This window comes from Styela clava, chromosome 6 (genome assembly GCF_964204865.1).
Source record: "Styela clava chromosome 6, kaStyClav1.hap1.2, whole genome shotgun sequence".
Taxonomy (NCBI): Eukaryota; Metazoa; Chordata; class Ascidiacea; order Stolidobranchia; family Styelidae; genus Styela; species Styela clava.
Window position 1 is genome coordinate 3,215,246 of NC_135255.1, and position 12,785 is coordinate 3,228,030.

Sequence of the window (12,785 nt, forward strand, 5' to 3'; positions counted from 1 at the left end):
TTCTTTCCAGTGATTCATGGATATATATTTGAAGTATATTTCTTATTGTGTGTGAACACCAGCTAACCGTCTGAATTGATTGATCATTCAGATCATTCATTGTTTTTTTGTAAACTAATTTATGTGTCTGGAGGACCCATTACAATAAAAAAAATAGACACATACAATTAGCCTAACATATCTTCCAGGTATTCGAGATTCGATCCGGCAAAATATTCGAAAATGACAACATGCTTTGCTAAGAATCATGGTAGTGAATCCGCCGTGTTTCAATCTATGAATCAGACTTGAAAACTGGAATAACTTATTCAACCTAAAATCTGTGATTATTTACTGATTCAATTGATTTGTTCGTAAGAGCTCAATAGAACAACTATTCTAGAAGAGTTTGGTTTGTATTTCCAGATTTCAATCTTCCAAAACGTTAACTCCTGAATGATGGTATTCATATGAGCACAAAACTTCAATATTACCTGTTACCGCACTCTTCATGCCGATAATGAGAATAAATAGTGCAGAAAACATACTTAACAAATTACACAACGGTGCCACAGATTGCCGTACCCACCATCAGAATGAAATCTACCGGTGGTATACAGCGGTTGATAAACGCAATGTAATGTTGTTTAAATAAAATGGCATCTCAGAACAACTTTGAGTCACAAACAAACACGAAATAGATTTCAGTTCAGCGCACGCCCGTCGGGTATTTTATGAAATTATGAAAAATCGTTTTGATTAATAGGTTATAGACTGAATCCTCTCAATAATTTTTGAGTCTCATTAGTAATCAGTTTCAAACTAATTTCACAAATGGGGCGCTGTTAACGTTAATGCTGTCAACTGAAACGTAGAGAGTGCATTGTTTTTCTACAGCAGAATGCAAGGTTTTACATGCAATATCGTTTAACATGCCGTAGAATTGTCAAGCCGGAATCGAATTTGAACAAGGGGGTGAGGGTTCGGACCCCCCCCCCCTTTTTGAAATGTGAAAATAGGCATTTTATGTATCATGTATAGCAATTTTTCGTAGTTTGAAACGCTTTTAGACTCCCGATACTCACGTTTTCCTTCCGGACCCGCTAGCTGATATAGTCAGTTCAGACCACCACCCCCCAACCCTCCTTCAAAATTCCTGTTTACGACCCTGGATTTTAAAATCAATTTGATTAATTTAAATCATTTCAATCATGTTGAATTTTGAGCCGTATATTTGAGTGAACTCCCGTTGAGGAGGAGTTATCCAATTCAACAAAACATCTTTTCATTGCTCTCAACACTATACTATCATAATAGAAGATCATGCGTAATTTAACATGAACTACATCAGCGGATCTCAAACTTTTCAAAAGATTTTGTATAACGTTCCATTTCCAATTTTTCTGATGACTCGCGGTCCACTGAATAATTGAAATCAAAGACAGTGTCTTTTTTCAAATAAATTTTTTCCCAAAAATAACACTTAGGCTTGTTTTGGGGGATGTCTTTTTTCATTTATCAAAAACAAAATTAGAAAGTAGAGAATTACGAAAGTCTTAAATGTGCAAAATATGAAAACCGATATATATCCATTTACTTATAAATAACACTTTTTTATTGGTAATAACTGCTAAACATAGATTATTAAACGAGTAGAAATCTACTAGGAAAAAAAAATGCGCCATCGGCTAGGTGTTAACAGTTATTTGCATATAGATGTTGTTTACCGCAGAACTGTAATAAAAAAGCAAAAAGATGAGCATAAATATAGCAGCTGTGCAAGCGTACAAATAAAATAAGTTAATTTGACTGCAAATGCGAGTAAGTAGCCTACTCGAGCGAGTACCTACGTCACATGTTAAAATTTATCGGAGAAGTTGTAATGCTTCTTCTTTAGCATACTTTCGTTATTCACGGCAAAAATAACAAAAAGATGAGAGCGTAATTCACTGTGGAATGGTACCGGTGCCTTAACTCACCAGTACCATACCGTACTGATCGAACGTGGAATGGTTCTTTTTTGGCATATACAAACCCAATTTATTTACTGTTATCAAAATAAAATAATACGTTATTATACAAAACTTGAATTTGTGCAATATTAAGTCACCGTACTGTGTTAGGGTACCGGAATTGACCTATCTTCACCAGATACTGTCTTAAGCCAGCTTCAATTGAAATTGCAAGATGATCCGACTTGCAACTGCAGTAACACCAGCGATCCGAAACACTACAATATTACAAGAGAGCTATGCTCAAATATATGGACACGTAGCGCCACCTAATGGCAATAATTTTGATGACGACATAGCAACAACAAAAAAAGTAATAGCCTTCTGAAGAAAATTTTTATCTTTAACCACTGAAAAATTCAAAGCAATTGGTCCAGTAATCAAAGAGAATAGCGACTTTTCAAAAACGTGTCAAAGAACACTAACAACAACAACAACATAATATTGAAACGATCGCTATTTCCACTACGTGTCCAATAACACCAGGTACGGATACCGCCAACAACTAACATACCGCGCCAGGGTTGCCAGACCCCAGCGATCAAAAAAAGCCAAATCGAGACATAAAAAAAGCCAGAAAAAGCCAACAATTTTACTAAGTACAAAAGCCCCATGATTTGTCAGATTTTAAGCCCTTGGCAACGTACTGATGATGATATAGAGCCATTAGTTCATTCAGTGAGGCACACGAATAGAAAGTAAAGTTCCTATACAACTGTAGAAAGTAAAATAAATATCGAGCGGACAGCAATATTTTACCATTCAATATATATATACAATACAGGGTGCCGCTTCAGTCTGTCAGTATGTAATATACCTACATGTTTCTACTTAAACTTGTGATATACCTTGAAAAATTCTCCCTATATCGTACTCTACTATTGAAAATTTTTCCTCTTTCAAAATTTATAAACCATCAATTTTATTAAAAAATTATCTAACCCCCTGCCGCTCATAGGTGGACCACTGATATCTTATTCAGTAATTTTAGCGTAGTTAATCACATCGTTACTGCAATTGCAGAATTAAACTAAAGCTCACATAAATCATATCAGGCATAATGAAAATTAGGTTATACAACTATTTTTTGGAAACAGAACGTAAAACTGACAAATAACACGCAAAACTATAAAAACGAGGCAATGTTTACAACCCTGCTTGAACATCTGTCTGAGCAGCTGCAGAAACTGCAATTATCTAATATTCGGTATGGTTAAGAGTCAATGTAACAAACAAGGAAATCGATGTTCCAGGAAATCCTAATGTTAAGTAGCTAAGTACAGGTAATAGGCTATTGTTCAGTTGTTACACACTAAATATTGTATTTCATATGATTCTAATAATAGACACTAGAATAGACTTGAAAAAAGCCAAGAAAACGCCAAAAAGCCAAACGGAAATTCTGACGCCAAACGCGTTTGAAAAAAGCCAAAAATGGCAAATTTGGCGTTAAAAAAGCCAATATGGCAACCCTGTACCGCGCAGATCACAACAACTCTTCGTCTTAGCAGCAAGAATCACGTTTGCTTCTTCGCCGCAATCGCCACAAGATGCCGCTATTTTTCATTCTGATTACCAATTCGCACACAAAAAACGAATCTCTTGAAGTCCGTAGAAAATTTTGAAATAAATTAAGATAATAGCCTCCTGGAGAAAAATTCTATCTTTAACCACTGAAAATTTCAAAGCAATTGGTTCAGTAATCAAAGAGAAAAGCAATTTCTTCAAAACAACAAGATAAGCGCAACATAAAACAAAACGATCGCTATGTCCATTTCGTGTCCAAAAATGAAATGTAAGATTTTGGGGGTTATCAAATTAATGTCGAATTTTGACAGACAAAATTTTCTTGATGATCCATAATAAGTTGAAATTTTTTTTCAATTCAAATACATGTGAAATGTTTAATTAATGTTGCATTTTTTTATAGGATATTATTAGTTGGGTTTTTGCTAGATTCTGTTGTTAGACAGGAAATAGGAAAATCTTATTGGCATGATAGATATTCATATTTTCTGTCTAATCTTTAAAAATTTTGTTTTTCCATGCTAATATAAAATATATCTAATTATTTTCACCGTGATGAATTTGAGACAACTGAATTGTAACTACGATGAATTGCTGATATGGAATATGTGAAATATGATGTAATCTTTGTATGGGTATTGTATACCTATTTTTCTCCACCGAAACGGAATTCAAATAATACATTTGTATTCCGAACTCGATATTCCACTTGACAAAAAAAATATATATATTTAAAATATAACGATTGGCTTCTAAATTCTCGATACAACAATTCTGTTTTGACATGGATCTTTCCCCGACCTTTGACCCCCGGAAAATTTTTCTTATACTTTACCATTGCAAAATTTCCGGGGCTATTTTAAGAGTGCTTTTGCGAGTTGGCGCCTGTCAACTGGGGTATATGTTTCAAACCATCATTATGATTCATCGCATACAACAATCTGTGAGAAAAGTGTCTGAGCGGATGCGGAAATGGGGTATTGTTACGTCACTTTTTACATCTTGCTGATTAGCCAATGTCACGAGGTAAACAAGGAAGTCGATGCTCGGGGAAAGGTCCATTGGAATTTATTTGGCAAAAAAAATACCAGGATCGCAATCGCAACACTACTCTGCGACGATGCAACGTGTAGTCGCTCCGTTTGCGAGACGGGGGTCTGAGATAGGATAGGATTTACATATTTATCCCGGGGGAGAGGAAAGCCGATAAGACGGCTTATCCATATGGCGAAACACGGCCTCTCGTCCAGTTACCATTCCAAGTCGGGTATGAGATTAGTTATATTGTTTGTTTTCAGAAGCATGGACTTGGACTTGCAGAGTGATTAGAGGTGCGGTGGCGAGCGTATTCCTAACGCTTAGCCCGTTGAGCCACACCGCTGCGCCATAATATAATTGGACTGTTTGATACTATAAAATTTGAAAGTCGTTGTATTGAGAACTTTTTGTTAAATTTGTTAAAAATATTTTTTGTCATTTTTGTGGGTCTGTGAGTCATTGTGTCAAGCATTTATTGAGTAAAATTTGTTTATTTTTTGCGTTATATTTTGAGCAAGTAGACTACGGTACAGTATATTCAGATATTGCTGGTAATATCGTCTTGATCCGCCATGTCTGAGAGAAAAGTTCTCAACAAATACTATCCCCCGGATTATGATCCTTCATTGATACCCAAGCTCAAGTTAGCTAAAGATAGACAATATGTAATACGTGTTATGGCACCTTTTCATATGCGGTGTAAGACTTGTGGAAATTACATTTACAAAGGAACAAAATTTAATTCAAGAAAAGAAACTGTCCAAGATGATGATTATCTTGGTTTGAGAATTTTTCGATTTTATATCAAATGCACAAAATGTGTTGCTGAAATAACATTCAAAACTGATCCTGAGAATACAGATTATGTCATTGAACATGGTGCCACTCGAAATTTTGAGGCAGAAAAACTTCTCCAAAAACAAGAGAAAGAAATCGAGAAACAAAGGGAAGAAGATGAAGGAAATCCAATGAAACTGCTTGAAATGAGAACAAGGGACTCAAAAAGAGAAATGGAGAGAATGGAAAATCTTGAAGAATTAAGAGATCTCAATCAACGACATGCTAAGGTAGGATTTTCAATATGATGTTCGATGACATTGAAGAATTTGTTACTTCATAAGATTGTGGTTATTCCATATTGTATATTATATTTGTATCTTGTAAATTTTATTTGACTCCCAGTTTTTAAATAAATAGCATACAATGAGGTGTTTATAAAATTTCATGTTTGTCGAGGGCTAGAATGTTAAAAAACAAATTAAATATTTATAATAATTTAAAATTGATTTCTGGATTAATTTAGAATGTCCCATTCGAAAAATTATTATTTTGAGCAATTTTAGTATCACAGATTTTGAAGTCACAAAGTAAAACTTTACATTACTATTTAGATTTGTCCATCCCTGTGCAATGAGGAGAGTGAATATTTCTAATTTATATGAATTTCTTGGTGTATCTAGGTCAATTACGAAGGAATGCTACAGAGCTATCAAGAAACAGTGGAAGAAAAAAAAAAGAGAGAAGCAGAAGAAGATGAGGAAGAAATGAAGACTATTTTTGGGAGTAACAAAATAAGACGACTGAATGATAGTGATGATGAAGATGACAAATCTGATGTTAAGAATATTGTGAAAGAAGAAATTAATGCCCCTTCCGATTTATTATTGTCATCAGAAGAAACAAAAATTACTAATAAAAGCACAAAAAGTATTTCTTCTGTTCCTTCTAATAAGGATACTATAAAGAAAAAGGCCCAGCTTTTGGGTATTGTAGTAAAAAAGTCGATCGAAAAATTCCCAAAAATAGATAATTTTAATCATCAATCTGAGGATAAATCAGAATTAACCAAAACAATGTCAGTGATTAAAACTGAGAAAACTCTAAAAGATACTGTACTAGCCAAACCGGCTGGGCTTAGTTTGCTCGGAGCCTATGGAAGTGATGATAGTAACACATCCAGCGATGATGATTAGAATGTATTTTTTCAACTATGAATTCAATCATACCTGCATATTCCTGCACAAATTTGTAAATAAGAATTATGCATCCAGGCTGACAATAAGTTTATACAAACATTGGGTCGTGATTCAAGTTAAATCCATTACTTTTTTACTATGAAACCATATGATACGCTTTAGCGTAGGTTAATGCAATGTTAATTGTAATTTATATCAGGGACTTCTAACGAGTTTTTTCACTCACATTTGTTTTTTATATTCTTCTCGACAAGAGTCAAGGTTGCTTAGGACTGGAAGTAGGACTGAGATGAAATTTATATTGACTTTTTTAGCATTAAGTCATGATTTAAACCAGACTATGACCCTTTTTGCTTACTATCAAACATCCTATTTTTCTAAATGTGTGAAGGTTCATTTTTGTCCGCTAATGCAAAAGACCACATTTGTTGGTTTTTGACAATCGGCATTTTCATTTTGCTTGTTATAAATATGTGCTGCTTTGTAAATACAGATTTTTGAAATAGTGTTTTGTGCGTTGCCACAAATACTACAAGTCAGTCCATTTGACATATTTGGTTGAACATAGATAACAATTCAAGGGTAATAGTCTATCACTTATTATTAGGATGTGCACCTTTCTTCTGAGTGTGATATTCAATCCAGGTCCTTTTATTTGTAGCTATCGAGATCAATATTTAAAAAATTCTCATTTTGCAGTCTGTAAGAAATAATTTATTGCCTATAATAATAGTCAATATTGTTATTTTTCAGGATTGTAATTTCTGGGTTCTCTATTTAAAGAGAAGATGTCAGATAACGAGGATATCGATGATCCACAGGAGGCATTGTCTGCCAGGCATAAATTGGAGAAAAAAGAATTGCAAGGGAAAATTCAATCCTTGAAAAAGGGAGTTCCGAAAGGAGATAAGAAGAAAAACAAAGAGATGAAAGCACAAATTGCAATTCTTGAAAGTGAACTTTATGAGAAACATGATAAAGAAATTGCTGAATTGACAGAAAAATTGGAGCTAATGAATAGTGAGGATATGACCGATACTTCAAAGGCTACTAATGAAAATGATGAACCTGGCAGATCAGAACCTTCTCAACAAAGAGTTAGTAAAGCGCAAAAGAAGAGAGAAAAAAAAGCTTTGAAAGTGAAAGAACAAGCTGAAATTGCTGCACAAGCTGAAAAGGACTATGTTAACACACAAAGATATGCAGAAGAGGAAAAAATCAAGACCATATTAACAAAAATGAGTCTAAAAGTGAAGCCCATGATACCTGATGGTAATTGTCTATATTATGCAGTTGTAGATCAGCTGAAGATGAATTTGATGATGTTACATTCACCGAAAGAATTAAGAACATTGACATCAACATTTATGCTTTCTCATGAAGACGATTTTTCCCCTTTTCTAACTAGTTCTGATACAGGCGATTGTTATTCTCCTGAGGAATTCAAACAGTATTGCAAAGATGTTGCAGAGACTACAGCTTGGGGTGGTCAATTGGAACTGCGAGCTTTGTCCCATATCTTACAGACTTCAATTCATGTGATACAAGCAGACATGCCCACTGTAAAAATTGGTGAGGAATATAAAGGAAATCCACTAATACTAACATATCATAGACATGAGCTGGGGCTGGGCGAGCACTATAATTCAGTTCAACCATCAAAACCTGATTCAAATGGACTATCATAGCATATTGTTGTTAATTTTTTGTGCATGACGGTTTATAGCCAGATACAAAGTCTCACACATGTCTATTCAACGGACGAATTGGAATATGTTTTATAATGCAGTTTTCTTCAAACTTTTTTATCACGATCCAATTGGCATGGCAAAATTTCTTCACGACCCTCAGTAACTATAATAAAAAAAATGTAAAATTTAATGATACCGAAAATATTAAAATAAAGTACCGGTAATAAAATTTATAATGCCTTTAATGAGATCGATGTGCTTGCATATTCTCGCACAAAAAGTCGAATCTTGCTTGGGTCTCAATACTGGTTCCAAATTTGATCGATATTTCGTTTTAATGTAAGTTGTCAGTACTTGATAATAATGAAAAATACCGCTACTTCCATTGAGCCCTTCCGTAACCCATCGGGGGTCGGGACCCTCAATTTGAAGAGCCCTTATATATTTCATTATAGATCCTTATCATGAGTAGTGAAATTTTAAATGAGATTGTGCGTAACAAGCATTATTGCTTTCTGATTCAATTTAAACTTCAGTCAGTAATTGAGTTTACTGATACTGATGTGGATCTAGTCTATAATTGCAGAGTACTTTTATTTTGAAGTTATATATTGCTGCTTTCATCAGCAATCATGTTGCTTAAATAGATACTGATAAGATTGTATACATCCAGATAGTATGATTCTAAAATCCAATTGTGAGATTTAATATAAGTTAATGGAGATTTTGAAATTTTTTTCAATTCATCCACAACATTTGAATTGAATAAAGAATTTTTAAACATTAATAAAGCTTTTGATTCACTAAATCAGTGTCGTAATGGCATAATCATGTTTTTTTTGTTGTTTTTACTGAATGGGCATGAACAGTAGTGCGTGAAACTTTATCTAGATGCAAGAATCTGAGTTCAAATGTTGAAGGAAATATTTCTACCGGAATGTTGCATCCGTTCACAATCAGGAATATTGATTGGTGCTTCAAATGATGACGACACTGTATTATATGTTGTTGCCGTTGTACACTTTCCCGTTACACCAAAGAGTTTGAATGCTTACCTTTCTAAATATGAAAAACTGCATGATACTGTCAAACTACGTCCCTTGGGAACTTGGATTTCTAATGAATCCAAGGAGAAACATGAATTTGAACATATACTACCAAAACTCTTTGGACAAAAGACATGGATTTCCATAAAGATGTCAAAAAACAGTGATGATGAAACCGTTTTTACAGCTGAGGATCTTGAAATACAAAATATCAGTGCATCATCGATATTATTAACAAATCAATATGTAAAAACTAATGCAGATGTTATGGCAGTAATTTACAACCAGAAAGACATCTGGGATGGTGAACTTTGCTCAGATTCGTTTTTGAATGTACACAATTCCAATGGTTCTATTGAAAATTTGTTTGTCTTGATTTCTGCCTGCAAAAATGGGATTCTTTCATATGAATATGGAATAAATTCAAATGATGGCGTTCATGTAACACACTGCTGCATGCAAAGGGAACTCAGCATTATAATTTACCTGCTAACAATATTTATCACTGTGCTACTTGGCTCTATACATCTCCCTTTGTACTACTTCAAGAAAATATATTCAGGTATTTACAAGTCAAATACCTGTATCCAACGTATATGGCAGAGTATAACTGAGTTGTCTAGCTTACTTTCTCATGCAGAAAGGAGGTTTTCGCAATTTGAAGAGAGCATTATGCACTTGTTTGGAAGTCGAAAAAAAGTATTTGATTCTCACAATAAGTATGAAGATAAAGACATACTTAGTACAATATTCGTGGACATGATTTTTGGCGTGGGTTTGTTAGGGAGTCTGTATTATTTTGATTTTCTGCCTTCCACAAGAACTACAAAACAAGCCTTTTTACCTTATGTGGAGTCGATAGCGAATCAGGTGAGAAAGATTTAAAACCAATAACGTATAAATCATTGTAGACTTTTTGAACTTCTGTCCCGACGTTCAAAAACATAAAACATTTGAATTAATTATAGTGAAATTATTTTATACTGGCAATAGCATCAGATTTGTATGACAACTTTATATATTTTATATCTCTGTTGGAAAATGAATTAAATTGAAATATAATGTTTTGTATGTTTAATTTTAGGTTGAAGAATTGATTGAATGGTTAATGGGGTTTCCAGCCGGCTTGAAATTGAACCATCCACTAAACCAATTCTTGGGTAAGAGGCGGTGTGGCATTTTTGGTAGCACATATGATCATTTGCTAAAATAACAATAAATATAACCTTATACTTCATAATATTAACAAAATGTCAATACTGGTCACTTTCTGGTGCGTTAGTAAAATAATTTTTATTGTTTATGTATGAAGATGTTTTTTATTCTAATTTTAAAAAAAATCTGGAACAATTAGGTTTTTTTTTTTTCAGGTCATTTTTTCCTCTATCATGTTCGATTGTGGCTGGAATATTCGAAAATGATGATGGAGTTCATTCCTTATCTGATCACATATTGTTTGATGACATCTTGTTTGGGATTGTCATTTCTCCTTTCTATCATCGCTGATGCAGTTTCGACTTTGAGCTTTCATGTTTATTGTTTTTATGTCTATGCTGGACGTCTGTATGGTCTTCAAGTGAGTAATATTTACTTTCATAAAAAAAACTTTAGAAACTGTTGGGTTTGATTATTCGTTAAGGATTGCTCAAACTTTTCCGTCATTTTAAAGTAATATCTGATGGGAGCTTTGTATGGGAGAACCTTTTTCAATATTTCGCTTTCAGTAACGGTATCGAGTATGAGGCTTTTATGGCGCTTCAGAAGTAGGTACCGGTATGTGTACCAATATAGAGCTAACTAATTTTGTTCGCCTACTTTACATCAAGTTGTGTACAACTGATTATTATGGGCAGGGGGATTTTCACTTGGCTAGCACAGACAGTCCCCGAACTTTTAATGGAACTAAAATAAGGAAAATCGGCATAAAATTATGGCCTAACCCTAACTGGGTACACATACTACGGGAGTACCGCTTTAAATTGCTACTTGCTAATTTTCAGGTGGCCGGTCTGATGTCACTTTGGAGGCTTTTTAGAGGGAAAAAATGGAATCCACTAAGGAAAAGGGTTGATTCATTAGAAGAATCTGGACAACGAGCTGACCAACTGTTTGCCGGAACTCTTTTATTTACAGTATTACTCTTTCTATTACCCACAACAGCTCTGTACTACGGAATATTTATGTTGTTGCGTGTTGCTGTGCTAGCTATTCAGGTTTGTTATTTTGTTTGTATCTAAATTTGATTCCCATAGCATTTTTCCCCGTTAGTCCCGTAGTATGTGTACCAGGTTAGGGTTGGTTAGGCCATGATTTTATTCCGACTTTCCTTATTTTAGTTCTATTACGAATTCGGGGACTGTTTTGTGTTTAGGCTTCCGTCCCGTTACACAATTTGATGAAAAGTAGGCGAACAAAACTAGTCACCTCCATATTGGTACACATACTTCTAGAGAGCCTTTTTTCTTTATCTCGTGACCAGTAAGAAGCTGCTATTTTCAATATAGCATTTGAGATTGTTCAACTGCAATGGGATTCAAACCCACAGGATGTGCATTTGTAGACGTTAACTTCAAAAGTACTATAATGCCTGCTCAAATACCTAATAATGCTTGTAGTAAATGATAATTGCATGCTTGCTAAAAGATCAGACAAGAAATCCTTGGGCCCCTGTCCACTGACAAGGACAAATGAATCTATAAACGCTTATCTTTATTTTCAGGTTGCTATCAGTGGAGTAGTTTTCATAATATCAGATTTTCCATGGTATTCGATGTTTGTTAGAATCTTCCAACCTCAGAAATTTATCAAATCTATGAAATGTTCCACGCTCCTGCGCAATGGAGATAAACTGAAGTATAAAGCGGATCAAGTGATGATAGTACGCATGGGAATTCAGCCCCAACCTATCAGTACAGTCATAACCACTGCACTAAGTGGAAAAAGATTACCATCAGAAAAATTTCCTGGATTTAGGTCCTTTTTAGGAAAATTAATTTTTGGTGAATTAATAAGGTGGACCTAATATTCATCTGGATATAAAAGATGACTCGAGGTTTTTCGCAGACGAAAAATTCTTGCAACATTGCTGCAAAATTTTTTTGTAAAGCTTCATGTGTGCTGAATTTGTCTGATAAAGCATTGTTACCACGCGGCTTTAACAGGAGTTACCGACTCAACAAATAAATTATCTTTGCTGTTTTATCTTGCTCATTTAAATATTTCTTTACTTCAGTGGTGTAGCGCATCGTGCTAAGCGTCCCGGACACGTACGCTTGCCAGCGCTCTTCTGATTTCGAATCCGCAGCTTTGAATCTCGTCGTAAATCCTCAGTTGAAGTAGAAAGCAAAAAATGGGTTACCCCAAATCAGTTTATAACATGAAAGATGCCAGATTAGGCACATAACGGCAAAGTATCTCAAACTTGGGGTCGGCGTAGCGATTAAAAATTAATTTTCTCGCTGATCGTGTTTCAAAAAACTCCCACTTTTACTCAAATTGCTAATCCACCCCAACTCA

General features: G+C 34.5%; 3 protein-coding genes across 3 annotated transcripts; all 3 read left to right on the plus strand.

The window, feature by feature from the left end:
- Positions 1 to 5,055: 5,055 nt before the first annotated feature.
- On the plus strand, positions 5,056 to 7,285 carry LOC120330750 (splicing factor YJU2-like). Its single transcript, XM_039397656.2, has 2 exons — positions 5,056 to 5,623; positions 6,017 to 7,285. Exons 1-2 carry the CDS (start codon positions 5,129 to 5,131, stop codon positions 6,527 to 6,529), a joined length of 1,008 nt encoding a protein of 335 aa, XP_039253590.2. The 5' UTR covers positions 5,056 to 5,128; the 3' UTR covers positions 6,530 to 7,285.
- A 35-nt stretch (positions 7,286 to 7,320) lies between these two features.
- Positions 7,321 to 9,095, plus strand: LOC120330751 (deubiquitinase OTUD6B-like). The gene has a single exon (XM_039397657.2). The coding sequence runs from the start codon at positions 7,321 to 7,323 to the stop codon at positions 8,218 to 8,220; it is 900 nt and encodes a 299-aa protein (XP_039253591.2). The 3' UTR covers positions 8,221 to 9,095.
- A 34-nt stretch (positions 9,096 to 9,129) lies between these two features.
- LOC120330748 (phosphatidylinositol N-acetylglucosaminyltransferase subunit Q-like) lies at positions 9,130 to 12,479 on the plus strand. The gene is made up of 5 exons (XM_039397655.2): positions 9,130 to 10,139; positions 10,354 to 10,429; positions 10,640 to 10,845; positions 11,270 to 11,482; positions 11,989 to 12,479. The coding sequence occupies exons 1-5, from the start codon at positions 9,135 to 9,137 to the stop codon at positions 12,289 to 12,291; spliced, it is 1,803 nt and encodes a 600-aa protein (XP_039253589.2). The 5' UTR covers positions 9,130 to 9,134; the 3' UTR covers positions 12,292 to 12,479.
- Positions 12,480 to 12,785: the final 306 nt, after the last annotated feature.